This window comes from Prenolepis imparis, unplaced genomic scaffold (assembly GCF_030444845.1).
Source record: "Prenolepis imparis isolate NDT839.2.m4 unplaced genomic scaffold, iyPreImpa1.0 SCAF_1, whole genome shotgun sequence".
In the NCBI taxonomy this organism is placed as follows: domain Eukaryota; kingdom Metazoa; phylum Arthropoda; class Insecta; order Hymenoptera; family Formicidae; genus Prenolepis; species Prenolepis imparis.
The window spans coordinates 27604710-27622971 of NW_028141159.1; the positions used below are offsets into that span (position 1 = coordinate 27604710).

Genomic DNA, 18262 nt, shown 5'->3' on the forward strand with positions numbered 1-18262 from the left:
TTCTTAACAATAAATCTGCTGTTGTAATGTATTGTCTCGGTGTTACAACTTTTGCTAAAGCTGACTTTTTCCAGTAGCATGTTATTTCAGTGGGTGAAGGTTCTTCTGAACGTCTATGTGCTCACATTAAAAATGCTATAGCATGCTTACAACCACCTGTTAATTAATAAATAATTATGTAAATTTATAATATAATAAAATTTATCGAACATTACAGCTTTGAATAAATGATTTTGATATTTTATAACACTTGAAAATATTAAAAATATAACAGTTGCATAAATAAACTCATCATTTTTACCTAGTGATGCAGCGCAGTCATCACATTCAACAGTGTTTATAACTTTATTTTGTTCATTAATAATCATTGTGACTCGATATGGTCTATCTCGAACTTTGTGCTCAGGACAAATTTTAGCTTTTAAAATACAAATATCCTTATCCCTACGGAGAGAAACATAACCTATTGCAGAGTCTCCGTAGCTCTGTCTGGAGGAACTAGAAAAATAATAATAAATTCAAATTTAGTTTGTAACGGCCGCTTTCGCGAGCGCGGATTAACGCAGCCGGGATCAGGGCTCGTGAAAGAGTTAAAGTCCAGAACGCCGTATTGAACACAGAAGAAATAAAGATTTATTGAATAACGCCTACCCGGGGTTACATGTGTATTGATGTATGTGATTATGCATATAAAGGTGTGTATGTGTGTGTGTGCGTCAATGCCGTTGATCGGCCGATTTCGCGTTATTTCAGTTACTAATAATAGATGCGGTTTCTTTTCGTCGCTATTTATGGAACGTACGTGACTTTACGCGTACGTGACTTTAGGCGTCAGCTGTTGCCGAGGTTGTATGTGTCGGTGTGTACATGCGTTCGGTGTGCGTGTAACGGCGCGACAGTGTGACGTCGGAAAGCGTGGCGCGCGGGCGGCGCGGTGCGGGCGGTCCGCGCGTCGAAAAGCGTGAGCGCGAGAATGGTCGCTCTCTTCGATATATCTCGAAGAGAGAACGGGCGGCGCGTTCGGTTTATTTCCCGCGGAATTACGCGTCGTATCGCAGGTAATTACCCACGACGGTCTTCCAATCACGGGACGGCGTGTCACGGCCGTCCGTTACAAATAATTGGGAGTAGTGAGGATCACACTCGGTCACCGAGAAATCTCGGTGAAGGCGGCGGAGCTCCACCCGTTGTAGCCGGTGCGAGTGAGGGAGAGACAGAATCCGGTTTCTGAGATAGGCTCGGAAGAGGCGGAGCACGCTTCCACCTCGAGAACCGGAAGTGCGGTCGGTATCGAAGGAAGCTCTTGGGATTTTCGAATCGGTTCAGGAGCTGGTATCGGAGTGTCTCCTCCGTTTTAGGTCTACCCTTTATATGGATAGATCCGGGCTTAGATTTTTGGTAGGAGTGGGAGAAGGATGGTTTCGGAGGTTTTCGGCGCACGTCGGCAGTTTCCGGATCTTAATCCGTTTCGACGCCGAGAGTCGTTTTAACGGTTACGTGTGAGATTAAAAATGGGGCGCTTCGCGCCTGCTGCTTTGCCCGACTGGTGGTCGCCGGGCGCAGCCTTCCGACGGGTGGTCAGTCGGGAACGATGGGGGCGGCATCATTACAAGTTTACTATTTATAAGCAAAATCAATATTTGTAAAAAAAATTACAGTTACTAACATATACTTACAGATTTGCTTTTGCATTTCGAACCTCAGGATCATTGAATCTATCATCGTTTTTTATATAATTTAAAACCATGAAAATATCAATTTTTGGGATATTTCCAGAATCGGCTTTCACAAAACCGGGCTCCAGCTTCAAACTCATCACTTCTTATAAATATTGTCGTTGTAGAAACTGATATTTTCGAGCTAAAAACGCGTTTGCTACTTAATCGCTATATGTAACAAAATATGTTATGATCGTGACGTCATGCGGTAGTTAACCAATAGGGTGCCACGTTAGAATGTTTGAAAAAAGTATGAAATTGTACGATTTTTAATAAATTATTACATAAATTTCAGCAAACCAAAAATTAAATTATTAACATTTATAAATCATCTATTAACTGAAGATTGTATAAAAAAAATTTGAGGCTACTTTATTTTTTTTTTTTTTATTCAATTGAAGAAGAGAGAAAGAGAAATTTGATCAACGCGTTTTATTTTTGTACACAGAAGTTATAACAGATATGAATCATATAAATATATTGTTACAATTCGTGGCTGATGACGAGCTAAATATGAATATAAATATCAATATGAATATGAATATTGTACGAAATATTATCGATAATGTTATTCAACCCTTGCCTGAGAATAATCTACATGTAAATAGACAACGTCAAGCTGCAAAGACGCGAAATGTGGAATATTTTGAACTAATAATCCCGATGTACACGGACGATCAATTCGGTGAACATTTTCGAATGTCTCGAATAACTTTTGAGGTAAGTATCATTTCTTCCTTAATTTTATATATGTATATATATATATATATGTATATATATAAAATTAAGGGATATAATTGTATATAAAATACAAGTATATATGTATAAAATTATATATACTATGATATATATATATATCATGTGTGTATTATAACATTAACATTTTTATAAAATTTTATTTATAAAAATATTAATGTTAAATAAAGTAATATGAAAAATAATTGTATTTCTCTTTTTCCTGTTTAGTATAATGTCCAACGTTAAAGGTAATGAAAACAGTCGTATAAAGAAGCATAACAGTAAAATAAAAGAATTGAAAGTGACTTCAAAAGGAAGACATATAATAAAACCCAAGAAATTGATTACAACTTCATCTGATGAAAAATTGAAAACTAAAAAAAGGATTTTAAAACGCAAATCTATAAATATGCATGATGAGTTGAACGATCTTCAGTCATGTGCATCACAACCAAATATCTTAAGAGATATCACTTCATCAAACAAAGTGCATACATCAAAACGTATTACATCAAAAACACTCCACGCAAGTAACGTTTTACCTCGTAGTATTAGCATGGATGATACTAATCTGTTACACAATAATCATTATTCAAAACAATCGATTAAATATGATGCCACTCATGCATTGACAAGAAATCTAACTGAAGTAGATTCAAATACATCATTTAACGATCAGAATTCACAGCGATCAATCGAATATGATAAAACTGATTCATCATCAAAAAATTATAGTGGATCAGATTCAAATATGTCATGTAATGATCAGAACTTAAAGCGATCAATCGAACATGATACAAGTCATTCATTATCAAAAAAATATAGTGGAGGAGATTCGAGTATGTCTTGTAATACTAACAACTCTAAATTATCAAGTCAAAATAATAAAACGGTTGAGCCATCTGAAAGTATCAATGGATTGGAGAAAGATGTCACGAACCTACGCGAAATTCTTAAACTTTTGAGGTATGCTAATAATATTAGTTTCTTATATTTCTTTCAATTTATAAATATTTATTATAATTTGAAAATGTTGACTGTAAGTTTATTCAAAATTCTTATGTCAAACATGCTTTTAAATAAAATGTTATTGAAATTTATTTATGGTATTATATCAATAAAAAATCTTATGTCTGTGAAAAGTTTATAGTAATCATGTATTATGTATTATTTTTATTTTATTACATGTACGTACAATTATATATTTTCTACGTTACAGGCAACTGATGGAACAAAATTCTAAAATGTTATCTGACATAAAAACTTTAAAAGGGCAGCATCTATCATCGATGCAAAACAATTTATATAAAAGACCAGATGGCTTTCCATTGAAAACGGTAGAAGAATTTAAGGAACTAGAAACTGATACAGATCGTCTGCAAGAATTGGTATTTATAATATGCTTTTAATCCAACGACATATATTATAATAAATATCATAATGGATCAAGCATTCAAATAAATAAAGCTGAAATTAATAGTTTATAAAATTAAGAAAGATAGTTGTTCTTTAAGACTAGTCATTTATTTTAGAGCAGAAAGATGTCACTCTATTAGCAATCAATTGTCCTATTAGATAATTGGTTGCGTTCAGCAGAGAAAGTTGCTATACAATAATTGTAAAGCAACTTTCTCTGCTGAACGCAGCCAATACTATATAATTAAATGCTATCTTAGAATTGACATATTGATGAAATATATAAGATACAACTAAAACAATTTTTAAAAAATCTTTCAAAAATATAGCTTTCACAGTAAACTGTCAACATATAGCTTTACATGGTGCTGTACAAAGATATATGCTTGGTCTATATGATATTAATATTCTTTGCAAAAAATATATACGAGGGAGGTGACTTATTTTAATTTATCCACTCAAATATCTTTTTCCTATGCTTTTTACAAGAAACTTTTTAACAAAAGTTGTAAGATTGCAAGGAGAACTATCTATTGATCCTCAATTGGCCTCGTATGGCGTCTTTCAAGGTCATTTTAAAGTTAACTTTTTTTAAATAAAATTATCCTAATATATATAATAATTTTATATAAATTGATTCCTTGTATTCTGCATAAAAAATTATAAAGATAAAATAATCAAAAATTGAACGTAGTTTACAAGATATTTTACCTCTCAATCTGACATTTTGGTATATAAAAAATTACAAAATAAAAAAAATCAAAAGGGATATCTTGTAGGGAATAGGAGGGGTAGCTTTAGGTAATGATAGGATTTGGTCGCTTGCGTATGCTGACGATATGGTTTTACTAGATAATAATTAGATAATAATTTATTTATTTATATGGCTATTTTATCCTTATAACTTATAACTTTTTATGCAGAATATTACAAGAAATTTATTTACATAAAACATTTTGAGTAGTTTCATTTTTAAAAAATCAAGTAAATTTTGTGTGACTTTGAGAAACGCCACTCAAAAATAATTCAAGATCGTGATATAATGTTCCTCTTGAACTCTACTACTTTTTTGTCAGAACATTTTTTTATAAAAAGCATAGAAGAAAAGATATCTGAATCGATAAATTAAAATAAGCCACCCGTATATAATTATAATTTAAAAATTTTATGAAAATTTGTTACAGCTAACATATCTTAAATTTGTTGGTGGCATAAAGTTAAGAGAAGCTCTCAATCATTTCCAAAAAGAAACAATGACAAATGAGTTAACATGTAAATTTACTTACTGGGGTCGAACAAAAGAATCGTTGTCATTTTATAATACACAAATGGCAAAAGTGTATTTGTGTACGTATTTGTTGTTTTTTGAAAGCTATATGTGTCATATGCGCTACATATATTAAAATGTAAATACTTTGATTCTTGAAATATCAATAATGTATAAATATTTGTATTTTATAGATGCAGCTAAAACGTGTCCAAATTTTAAAGGGCCCGAAACTAGAGCGGAATTTAAATTAGAAATAATGGAAGTTTTTCGTGCGGCAAAGCAACGACAGTATTTGAAAAATAAAAGTACAGCGGCACTTTCAGAAGAAAATGAGGAAGAAATGTCTTCGGAGGATACTATTTTCAACGTTCAGTTCAATACTGATGATATTCCTGAAACGGAAGATCCTGATGCGTCCCATGAAAGTGATTGATGTAATGAGAGTATTCAAGATATGCGCATTTATTAAAAATGTTATCCCTTTTAAATTTTAATTTCTATCTAAGTTTTTATTAAGACTTCTGGGTCCTCGCGACTATGTTAGATTGTGACGTCAGAGGAGAGAAAGCACATGCTGAAAATTCTTAGATGCCATTTTTAAATGAAAGGATATTTCGATGAAACACTATATTTCAGATGGTTTTAGCACACTTTTAAAATACCTCGAAAATTATTCTTTCCCTTGACAGTCAATCAACAACTGTAAAATAATCGTGATATATTAGACTTTGTCATATGGAATGACTGCGCATGCAAAGACCAGACGCACTGGGCTTCATATTTTACAGTCATTTTACAGCTGTTTGATTATAAAGAGAGAAAAAGATAGTTTTCGAGGTATAAAGAGTGTGCTAAAGCCATCTGAAGTGCAGTTTCATTGAAACCGGAATATCTTTTTATTTCGAAATGACATCTAAGAATTTTTAGCGTGTTTTCTCGCCTCTGACGTCATAATTCCAACATGGTCGGTGAGAAGCCAGGAGCCTTAACGGTGCGGACTATCTCAGAACAGTTTTTTTTTTTATAGAAATGCAATTTCTTTTTTTCCGCAACATTTTTTGTGCACATTCTGTGTGTATAATATATATATATTATATATATATAAATAATATATTATTTTTCTATAAAAAAGAATGTGCTCCACATAGCATATGCGTATTCACAAGACGTTAGGAATAAGATATATCCCAAAGATATTTTTAGGCGATAAGAGCCTCTATTACGGTTCTTGGGTGAGTTTGTTCACAAGGTGAAAATTACAAAAGTGAGGAGATTCATTAGATTTCGACAAATGAAATCGTAAATAATCTAATGAATCTCTCACTTTTGTAATTTTCACCTCGTGAGTAAATTCATCCAAGAACCGTAATAGATTCCAAAAGATGTGGAGCAATAAGTTAAATCCTATATAATATATATATTATTGTATATGAATATGATTTATTTTATATTTTATAAAAAAATGTGCAATTTGTTAAAATTATTATTTCTTTGAAAAAAGAATATGCGATAATTTGTAAGAATTAAAATTTTTACGTTTGTAACAATAAAAATAATATGTATATAAAATATACATATATATGTGATAACTATTTTGTAATAACCAAATATATATGTAATAAATATAATTTTTTATCAATGATATTTGTTGAATTTTATAAATAATCCTAATTTGAATAGCTAATATGTGTCAAAAATATTATATTATTTTCGTGAACTCATAGCACTGCAATAAATACAAACATACAATGTTGTAATTTTCTAAACTTCATATAACATATAATATGCAATATTAATTTGAACATTATTTATGTACTCATGATGTCATCCTTTTGCAAAATTTTAAAGATATCACATGTCTGCGTTTTGAGTAGCATATGAGCCTGCATCTGTGTCTATTTTTGTCATCATGTTTGTAAGAAATATGAGTACAATATGAGTTCAGAATGCATTTGTATTGCTATCTGGGTATCTATAATTTAATGTTCATATTTACAGAAAAAATATCTAAAAGAAGCATTTCACATCCTTATTCGAGTTACAAAACCCATGAGAAAAATTTTGATGAGAATCGGAATCTGGTAAATTTTTAAAACATATGTTTAATAAAAATTACTATAATTTTTTAAATATTGTAAATTAATTGGCTTTTAAATTATATGTATTATACTTACAGAAAAAAATCTCATAAAAGTATTCTACATCTTTTATTTAAAATGAAAAGATATAAGATTACATTTTTTACATTCTTTATTATTCTATATTTTTATACAATGTAAAAAGCATTAGTAGTAATACTATGAGAGTTCTAACTCAGGTCCTCTGAGGGGGGTGCGGGGCGCGGGGGGTTCTCCGTGGCGAGGGGTATGACGTCACGCGGGGCGGGGGTATCTCGTAGGCGCGGGGGCTGACGTCACGCGGGTGGAGGGGGATGTTTCGACAAAGGAGGGGGGGGGGTCTAAGCATGTTCGGCAACTGATTATCTTTGTGATTTATGGCTACCCGAAGCCATAAAACTGTTTTTCATTTTATGGACATTTTATCATTAGGAAAGGAATGAAGATTTTAAGCCGACGCTGCGACGAACATGTCAAACGTTATTTATAGGGGTGCAAATGTAAAAGCGTTGACGTTCAGCAGCTTTGTACCCTCGCGGAAAATCGGTCGTAAACGAGAGCGAAACATTTTCCTAAATATCTTTTAAGGAAGAATTGCGATAATTTTGAGAGGGACGGGGGTTGAAGCTTATGGAGAGAGAGAGTCTGTCTCCACATCAAAAAGTCTCGAACAGTCGCCGAGCGAAGTGAGTGTAAAAAAATAGTGAAAAAAATGACTGGAGGTTTTCTGCGCCGTACGCTCCCCGAAATAGTAAGTTGTACAATTTATTTAAAACTATTGTACAGAATATTGCAATATGTTTAGATATATATTAAATATTCATATTTTTCAGATGATCTATAACATTGTGCAAAATTTACGGCCGCAACACGTGGTGGAGCAAGTTTTAACTGAACGAGAGTGGGTGAGAATGCTGAGGTGGGAACATCGACAAATGTTTGCAGAAATGTGGTGCGAAACTGCAGAGGCGCGGGAAATGGATGCCAATAACAGTTGGCTATGGGAGAACATGTATGCTCTTCGGGAACTGTTTGGCCTAGAGCCATATCCACCAGAACCTGTGGTGGAAAATTGGAACTAGTAAGTATTTCTTTTTAATTATAAATTATTAAAATAATTAATAAAAATTTTCTGTTATGCAGGAGTCCCCGCCCAGCCGTCGCCTCCGCTTCTCACAGCACCTAGCATTCGGCTGCCTCACCACCTCGCATCCACAATCATCGGCTTTACCATAGCCACCTCCATCACCGACAATTTTTATATATTATGATATTCATTTATATTTTCATCTTTATATTTTCATCTTTATATTCTTATTTTTATATTCATTTATATATATTTTTTAAAAATTTTATATCCATTTTATATTCACATTTATATATTCACATTTATATACATTTATATCCATTTATATTCTTTTAAACACACACACACACACACACACACACACATACACAAATGTATAATACACATTTATTCATAATTAAAAATAATTAATATTAAATTAATATATTCATTTAAAAATTCCTCTTCTTTTCCTTCACTGCGTCATCTCTCGCATGCGCCTCTCGCTATCTCTGTCTCTCGCGCTCTCTCTTTCTCTCCTAAGCGCTATCTCTAGCAGTCCCTAACCTCGCGTCATCTCTCTCTCTCTCTCTCTCTCTCCTCGCCGCAACATCTCTCTCCTTCACGTTCGCCTCACACCCTCTCTTTCTCTCGCGTTTCACCTCGCGCTCTCTCTTTCTCTCCTAAGCGCTACCTCTCTACGCTACGTCATCCCCCACAAGGACCGTGCAACGAGCTACGTATGAGTGCAATATTTGTAGATGGTATCTTTACGACTTTTTTATGAGGGTTCTTAGACATTTTCCCCAAAAAGGTATAGAACAAGCGCCGATGATTAACAATTTTGTACCCTCGTTAATATAATTTTATTACAGAAGCGCCGATGTCCGGCTGCTCGTCAACGGAGCGTTCTAGAATCCATTAAAACTATGTTTTTCATTTTATAGACATTTTATCATTAGGAAAGGAATGAAGATTTTAAGCCGACGCTGCGACGAACATGTCAAACTTGATTTAATAGGCCTCTACCTATTTGCGTTGACGTTCGGCAGCTTGTACCCTCGGGGAAAATCTCCCATAAAAACGAGAGCGAAACATTTTTCTTAATATTTGTTAAGGAAGAATGCAACGTATCGGCGCCAACGTTCGGCAGCTTGTGTCCTTACTCCTCTATCCATAAAACCGATATCTCGGGAAACTATCTTTTGAGATACGCCAAATGTTAGAAAAGAAGATAGAATTAGGTGAAATATATATACATATAAGGAGGATGAGAGCGCGTCAAACCATAGTACGATTTGAAAGCGCATAGATGCAGCGGTGAAAAAAGTTTAGTGGTTACTTTCTTGTATTAGAAGTGTTAGTGGTATAATAGTGAATAAAAGAAATAATGGAAAACATCGAGCAGAACGAACGCGACCTGTTGGAGCGGTCCCGCCAAGTCACCACCTTGGGCGAATATTTTGAATGGGCGCTGCGCTGCGAGGACTTTATCAAACTGCTCGAAGAACGAAGTCGTGTCAAGCGTCCGCGACTCTCCATTGGATATAGACAATCTTTGGTTGCTAGAATCGCGCGACTCGAGGGTGCAAAGACTCGATTGCAGAGACAGTTTATACCCAGTGGTGGTAATTACAGTGGCGGTAATTACAGTGGCGATAATAACAGGGGAAGACTCGTTTGGCGAGAGATCGATACCGCGTTCGAAAATCGGATACTGACAGGTGCGGTGATTAACGCAGACTATATCGAACCGCGACAATTTTTGGAAGACGCTAGTAGTGTAGTACTCGAGCAAGTGCAAGATGTTATAAAAATACACAACTGTGCAAAAGTAAATACCGTGTTCAACGGTGAGTTTGTGACAGGTGATAAGCGCTCCAACAAAAGCATTAACACGCGAAATTATGAACTCTTTCGCACGTCCGATTTACACGAGTGGTATGAGCGGCATGTCATCGAATCCACATTGGCGTCTCTCGAAGAGTTTCAGGAACGTGATAGCGGATGGGCATTGTCACGAATCCTTGATCTTACGGTCAATGTCAACAAGTGCAATCCTATGCGCGCGGGGTGTTATCTAAACTTACCGCGAGAAATTATGACGAAGAGAGCAGTGGTGAACGTGCAGTCTAAAGACAATGCATGTTTCGCGTGGTCAGTGGTGGCCGCTCTGTACCCCGCCGAAAGAAATGTGACACGGGAATTTTCATATCCTCATTACACGACAGTGCTAAATTTACAAAACATTGAGTTTCCGATGACGTTAAACCAAATTAAAAAGTTTGAACTGGCAAATAACATCTCAATCAACGTCTACGGCATTGAGAGGAAGAAGGAATTATCTATTCTTCCGATACAGCTCACCGATCGGAAGAGAGAAAAACATGTAAATATGCTGTATGTGGAGGAGGACGACAGCGTTGGGCATTTCGCGTATATAAAAAATCTATCTCGGTTTGTCAGCACGCAACTGAGCAAACACAATGGTCAAAAATATATCTGCGATCGGTATGTATATTTATTGCAAACTATATAATAATTTTAAATAAAATTGTAAATAAAATTGTAATTTTTTTTTTCACAGATGCTTGCACTTCTTTAATTTGAGCGAAAAATTGGAGGCTCACATTGCGGACTGTCGAGAAATGAACGACTGCGCTATCCGATTACCAAGCGATAAAGACAAGTGGCTCGACTTCGACAACTACAACAAAAAGGAGCGATTTCCCTTCGTGGTGTACGCCGACTTGGAGTGTGTGCTGAAGAAGACGCCGGAACATGCGTCATACTCCCAACATCACGAGGTATTTAGCGTTGGGTATTACGTGCAATGTTCGTACGACAACTCGTTATCCGCGTATAATTCTCGCCGTAGTATCGATTGCGTTTCATGGTTCGCCGAAGAACTTAAAAATTTAGCGCATCGCGTAAAGGGTATTTTGTCTGATAATGTCCACATGACAAAATTAACGCAAGATGAATGGGAAAAATTTCATAGCGTCACGCAATGTCACATTTGCGAAAAACCGTTTGCGCCGGATGATACACGCGTACGCGATCATTGTCATCTGACCGGGCGATACAGGGGTCCCGCGCACTCAAACTGTAATCTAAACTACAAAGACTCTTATGTCATTCCTGTAGTTTTCCATAATCTATCCGGCTATGACGCACATTTTATCATAAAAGAAATAGCTACCGCGTATGAAGGACGCGTAGATGTGCTTCCAATAACAAAAGAAAAATACATTTCATTTACGAAGACTGTCAATAGTACCGACGACGATAAAGATCGGAAAGCTTGCATGAAATTACGATTCATCGATTCATACAAATTTCTCAATGCTAGTCTTGACAAATTGGCATCTTTTTTGAATAAGGATAAGTTAAAAATTTTGCGTTCCAATTTTTCCGCATTATCCGCTAACAATTTTGAATTATTAACGCGAAAAGGTGTCTTTCCGTACGAGTACATTGACTGCGTGGACAAGCTGCAAGACACGCGTTTACCATCACGCGAATCGTTTTACAGTTCTTTAACCGGTGACACTGTATCCGAGAGCGACTACGCACACGCCGTCAACGTGTGGCAGCAGTTCTCCATTCAAACCTTGGGTGAATACAGCGATCTGTACTTAAAAACTGATGTCTTGTTGTTGGCTGATATATTTGAAAACTTTCGCGACACTTGCATCGCGAGTTACGGACTCGACCCTACGTATTATTATACTCTTCCTGGGTATACATGGGACGCCATGTTAAAACATACATGCGTAAATTTCGAACTGCTTACCGATATCGATATGGTTATGTTTATTGAACGGGGTATACGCGGCGGTCTAAGTCAATGTTCAGGAAGATACGCGCATGCTAATAACAAGTACATGCAGTCATATGATCCATCGAAACCATCATCATATTTAATGTATTTAGATGTAAATAATTTGTATGGATGGGCAATGTGTCAACCGTTGCCATATGCCGATTTTCGATGGGTCGACGATGTATCTAACTTTGACATCTCGTCAATAGCGCTCGATTCACCTACAGGCTATATCCTCGAAGTAGATTTAGAGTATCCACAACATCTTCACGACACGCACACTGACCTACCGTTTTGCCCGACACGTGACAAACCGCCCGGCAAGCGGGAAGATAAGCTTCTCGCAACGCTATATGATAAGAAGCGTTACGTCATACACTACCGCAACCTGCAGCAGTGCACACGTCACGGCCTTCGCGTTACAAAAATACATCGCGTATTACAATTCACTCAATCCGCATGGCTCCGCGATTACATTGAACTAAATACAAAATTTAGAACACAAGCGAAAAATGATTTTGAGAAAAATTTGTACAAATTGATGAACAACGCGGTATTTGGCAAAACGATGGAAAATGTGCGTAATCATGTAGATGTAAAATTATTGACAAAGTGGGACGGACGATACGGAGCAGAGGCGATGATAGCGAAACCAAATTTCCATAGCAGGAGCGTCTTTTCAGAAAATTTAATTGCCGTAGAATTACGTAAACTAGAAGTAAAATTTAACAAACCAATCTATGTTGGTATGTGTATACTCGACATATCGAAAGTGTGTCTGTACGAATTTCATCACGAGTACATGTCACCGCTCTATCGTGACAGATGTCGGGTAATGTACACCGATACAGATAGTTTAATATATCATATTAAATGCGAAGACGTGTATGAAAATATGAAACGCGATATCGCTAGATTCGATACGAGCGATTATCCAATTGACAACGCGTACAGTATACCGCTTGTGAATAAAAAGGTGCCAGGTCTAATGAAGGATGAAAATAATGGCGCGATAATGACTGAATTTGTAGGACTTAGAGCAAAAATGTACGCTTTGCGAGTAGATGGTAAGAAAGATACAAAAAAGGTTAAAGGTCAAAAGTAACGTTGTCGCGAGAACGATAACATTCGACGATTATACGCGGTGCCTGAACGACGAGATTGAAATGACACGTAGTCAGTCATGTATTAGGTCGAAATTGCATGAAGTATACACCATCTGCGAGACAAAAATTGCTCTAAGTCCGTACGACGATAAGCGGTATATCATACCTGATTCGACCGACACATTACCATGGGGACATTATCAGATATAATGTATAAAATATAATGTAATATAATGTATGTGCGATATGTTATGTAACATATGTGTATGTATTTCATATATTGGAACGGAAAGGATGTATTAATAAAGATTTTGTATTTCACATATTTCATGTATATTGTAATATTTCAAATACTTTTATTTGTTGTACACATTATATATTTTTTAATTTTTGAGTAATTAATAAATACAATTTGTATGAATTAAATTGCATTGTCCTTATGTATCCAAGAGTTGTGCGAATTGTCAAATCCCAGCCATTTTACGTAAACCTCGTCACCCCTCCTGCGCAGTACTTTCTCTACGAGATATACGTCCGGATAATTCGCGCTATGCAACTCGTGCTCGTAAAACGCTCCAGCGACAGATGTTTTGCGATAGTCCTCGAGTAGATAGGTTACGGGATTAGTACGCTGCACTTTAACAATTTTAAACACTTCGGTTGTCCAATTTGGTGTGTAACCCTTCTCGAAAAGTTTCTTGTACTTGCTAACGCGTACCGGGTCACCTACTTTGAATTTCGCCGGAGCGGCAATCTTTATGTTACTATATACCGTTTTTAAAAGTTTATCAGCGATCGCGGGGGTGACGTCGACGGGTCGCATGCCGATCGTTCGATGCTTGCGCGCGTTGTAATCCGATATGAGTTCCGCCAACGCGTCGATCCACTTGTAAGTTCCGTTCAGCGTAAACATCTTCCACATGTCGTTCTTCAGCGTGCGATTGAATCGCTCCACAACCGATGCCTTCAATACCGAATATGTAGAATAGTGATTGATGTTATGTTTCCGTATAAGCCGTTGCACGTCGGCGTTATAAAATTCTTTCCCCATATCGGTTTGCATGTTTCTCGGGCATCTCTTGCTATCTCGAATTATCTCGGCGATAGCGTCAGCCGTCTCGCTTCCACCTTTACTCTTGAGTGGTATGGCCCACGCGTACTTGCTCAACACATCGATGACGGTGAGTATGTAGTGGTAACCTCTGTTGAAACGAGAGTACGGACGCATCTCGACGATGTCAGCTTGCCACAGGTCATCGTATCCCCGCACTATGACGTGTCTTCGGGGAAAATTTTTCCTTGCCGGCGCGTGCAGTTCGTTCACCAACTGCCGTTTCTCCAAACTATGTTGTTTCATCGCTTCGTCGGTTTTTCTCGATCGCCGTTTGTCGCTCGTTTTATGATTCATTTTCGTTTGTCGTTCTTCAATAGCCGTTCGTAGCCGTTCCTGACCCGTTCTTGAGCCGTTCCTGACCCGTTCGTAGCCGTTCCTGACCCGTTCGTAGCCGTTCCTGACCCATTCGTAGCCGTTCCTGACCCGTTCTTGAGCCGTTCCTGACCCGTTCTTGAGCCGTTCTTGAGCCGTTCTTGTGTTGTTTACTTCCGTTCTTGACCCATTCGAAAATCGTTCTTGATTCGTTCGCTGCCTTGTTCACAGTCGTTTCTAACCCGTTCGTAGCCTTTCCTGACCCGTTCGCAGCCGTTACTGACCCGTTCGCAGCCCTGCTTGAGTTGTTTGTAGCCTTGCATGTAGCCTTTAAAGACTTGTTCGTAGCCTCGTTCGCAGCCCTGCTTGAGTTGTTGGTAGCCTCGTTCGCTGTTGCTAGGCCGTTCATAGCCTCGTTCGCAGCTGTTGCTAGGCCGTTCACTACCACTCATTGTAGTTAGATAGTAGTTCGATAATCCTTCGTAGCTGTTCGATAATTGTTCGTAGCCGTTCGATAACCCTTCGTAGATGTTCGATAACCGTTCGATAGCCGCTCCTAACCCGTTCACTGCTGCTCATTCAGGTTGATAGCCGTTTCTGAGTTAGCGTTAGCCGCGCGTTGAAGTTCGTTTATCACAATCTGTATTGCCCGCACATCCTTCTCGAACGAAGTCAGCTTCTCATCTGATTCTTTCTGTTGATTCATCAATCTTTTAACGCAGGATTCCACATACAGTTTGTTGACGGCATCGGTGTCAGCCTCAGGTTGCGCTACACGACGAATCTTCCTCGACCTTGCGTCATAGTCCGTAACGACGCGACACAGAGCGTTTTCGTGCACATAACTTTTCACCAATCTATCCCAAGAACCGCTTGTGCCGGTTGCATCATTTCTTGGTTCGAATAATCCAAATTTGTTGATAGGCATTTTTTTTCCACCGATGAGTGACGCTGATCGACTGATTAGATTTGTCGAGACACCATTCAATTTATAATAATGCCTGCTTCGCGAAGTTCCTCGATGATCGACAGGATCTCATTGTCGTGAGCGTTGTGGCCAGCTCGGCGCGAAGCGTCCAGCAATCGTACCCGATCCACTAGCTCGTTGGGGTCATCCCAGTGTATGTAATCGATCTTATTGTCGGTTAGCGCCATCGCGTGAGGCATGAATACTCCCTTTCCAGATTTTTTCTTTTCAATCGATATCAATGGTGCGATTATATGTTTGTACTTGTATCCCCTGTTGCTTCGTAATTGGCCTTGTGTGTCATAATTGCGTTTATGCGCGTTCGTCGCCAATAATATACTCTTGTATTTACGCATATCATCCTCCGTGTAAATGTCATCATCGGGAATTCTCTTGAAGATCAATTCGTATAATCCTGGTGTACCAATGTACCTCACTTCATCTATAATTATAGAGTCATATTTGTCAATGTCGAATCGTTTGTTACCGAGACGCATTTCATCCTTGTCGAAATAGACACCGTACACGTGATCGATTTTCCTTTCTTTGTCGCCACCGAGGAGAGTGCTCATGTACTCTTGTCCCAGTGGTCCCAAGTGCTTTCGCAACATTTCTTGACCTTCCAGCGTTTGTAATGTGTTTCGAACAAACGATGTTTCGAGCGTGCTGCCCGAGGTTTCGAAAACATTTTCGTTTGCGAGTGTTTCGGGTATCATAGGTTGTACGATTCTCGTTGTCGCGAACGGTGTAGAGCTTATCATCGGTTCATCCAATAAAGCATTCGATGTACGCGGTGTCGATGAGCGATTCGGGTTTGACCGTTTCCTCTTTTTCGGTGTCGCATCATCCTTCTCCTCTTCCTCCTCTTCCTCCTCCTCCTCCTTGTACCGCTTGATGGGTAAGATTTTAATCTTTGCGGTACTTTCCGGCTCGTTTTTCACCGCGATCGAGTTGTCGACAATCTTTTGTAGCGGCTCAATAATAGGTCTAAAATGGATCTTGACCGCGATATCGTCATCGATCTTACCGGTCTTCAAAGCGCGATGTTTCTTGCGGATTGCTTCACTCGTTTTCGCAATCTCCTTCGCTATCTTTTCACGTTCGCGAATATTATCGTTCTCAGCCATGTCGATAGAGTGTCGAACGCTCGTGTTTCACCTCTCTCGACAGAACATCGGCAACGACTAATTGTTTTGCGGTATCGCGAACACGTTAAATCCGTTTCTGTATCGGCCGTTCGTAAGCGAGCTATCCTTATCTATCACTAGAAATCCATACTTTTGCTGCCAACAAGTACGACATAATTCACTGAAATCCTCGTATGACATGTCAGTATTCACGTGATCATTGTACACATGTTTCAAGTTGGTACCATCCTGTTTAAACAAGATTAGCAGGTTTGCGTTGTCGCGTATAAGATGTTTCGGTATTCTTGCGTATGTCTGACAGAGATAGAAGCAGTCGACGTTCGAGTGGCGTCCCATTGAAAAGTATTCTCTTATCGTATTTTGTTTGTCACACGCCACGTCATCGAAAACGAAAATCGAGTTTGGACATGCTTCGCTCGGTGGAATGACGTCACTGTTATTGGAGAATGTAAAATAGCCGATTTCATCGATCGACGTCAACAAATTCTCCAGATACTGATATTTTGGCTGTTGCAGTGACTTTGAGTACACGTACACGTTTTCAAAGCGGACGCCGTGCGGGCTTTCTATCAAACTAATCAACACGTTAGTTTTACCGCAATTCGAGGGGCCGCAAACGATCGCGCGTATAGTCGGCAGTATCGTACCGTGTCTACGCATCTCCGCGTTGTCCCCCATCGATCGTAATCTGGCGTCGTAATTCGTCACGCGTATCGCGAAAGGTTGTCGCACGAATCTCATTTTCCCACTCCCCGATTGAATCGAACGCTTGCCTATTTATAGCTGCGCGGAACTACGAATCGCTCAGTAACGAAAAAATGTTTGTCTTGCTATCAAGTCCTTACGATATTTGTAATTTGAGCACCGAACAGCTACAATTTGTGTCGAAAACAGTTTTATTGCGAATGTGTGGCAATTACGTCCACTGCGTGTGGGACAAGCTTCCGAAACATATAAAGGCGGATTTGGAGGTTCAAACTTATCGCCGCTGTTTCGAACATTACAATCGACCGTGGCAGCAGACGCACATCGACGGTCCAGCGCCGATGATAAAGGATTGCAGCGAATGTCAACGAAAATAGGTAGAGGCCTATTAAATCTCGCGATAAACGCACTTCCGATCGAATTCCATATCCCCGGCTATCAGTTTTGCGGTCCGGGCACGCGACTACAAAAGCGATTAGCCAGAGGCGATCGAGGTATCAACCCATTGGACGCAGCGTGCCGTGAACACGATATAGCGTACTCTCGAAGCAACGATCTCATCGAGAGACACGCGGCAGATAGGATACTCGCCAAGGAAGCGCAAACTCGCATCGTTGCGAGAGATTCGACTCTCGGTGAGAGAGCCGCCGCCACAGCTGTCTGGGCAGCGATGAAAGCCAAGACGAAGTTCGGTATGGGCCTGAAGACGACAAAGACGAAGACGAAGAAAAAGATGGCGAAGAAGCGAATACTTCCGGT

At 38.4% G+C, this 18262-nt stretch overlaps 1 protein-coding gene across 1 annotated transcript; it reads left to right on the plus strand.

Annotated features, from left to right (window-relative positions):
- Positions 1-2688: 2688 nt before the first annotated feature.
- Positions 2689-5579, plus strand: LOC145939109 (uncharacterized). The gene is made up of 5 exons (XM_083043234.1): positions 2689-3146; positions 3312-3422; positions 3676-3844; positions 5057-5219; positions 5334-5579. The coding sequence occupies exons 1-5, from the start codon at positions 2689-2691 to the stop codon at positions 5573-5575; spliced, it is 1143 nt and encodes a 380-aa protein (XP_082899360.1). The 3' UTR covers positions 5576-5579.
- Positions 5580-18262: the final 12683 nt, after the last annotated feature.

Excerpts from the sequence above, each read along its gene's own strand:
- LOC145939109 (XM_083043234.1), top strand. The coding sequence starts at position 2,689 with ATGTCCAACGTTAAAGGTAATGAAAACAGTCGTATAAAGAAGCATAAC. Across the intron at positions 3,147-3,311 it reads AACGATCAGAATTCACAGCG|TAACAACTCTAAATTATCAA; the intron begins ATCAATCGAATA and ends GTCTTGTAATAC. Across the intron at positions 3,423-3,675 it reads GAAATTCTTAAACTTTTGAG|GCAACTGATGGAACAAAATT; the intron begins GTATGCTAATAA and ends TCTACGTTACAG.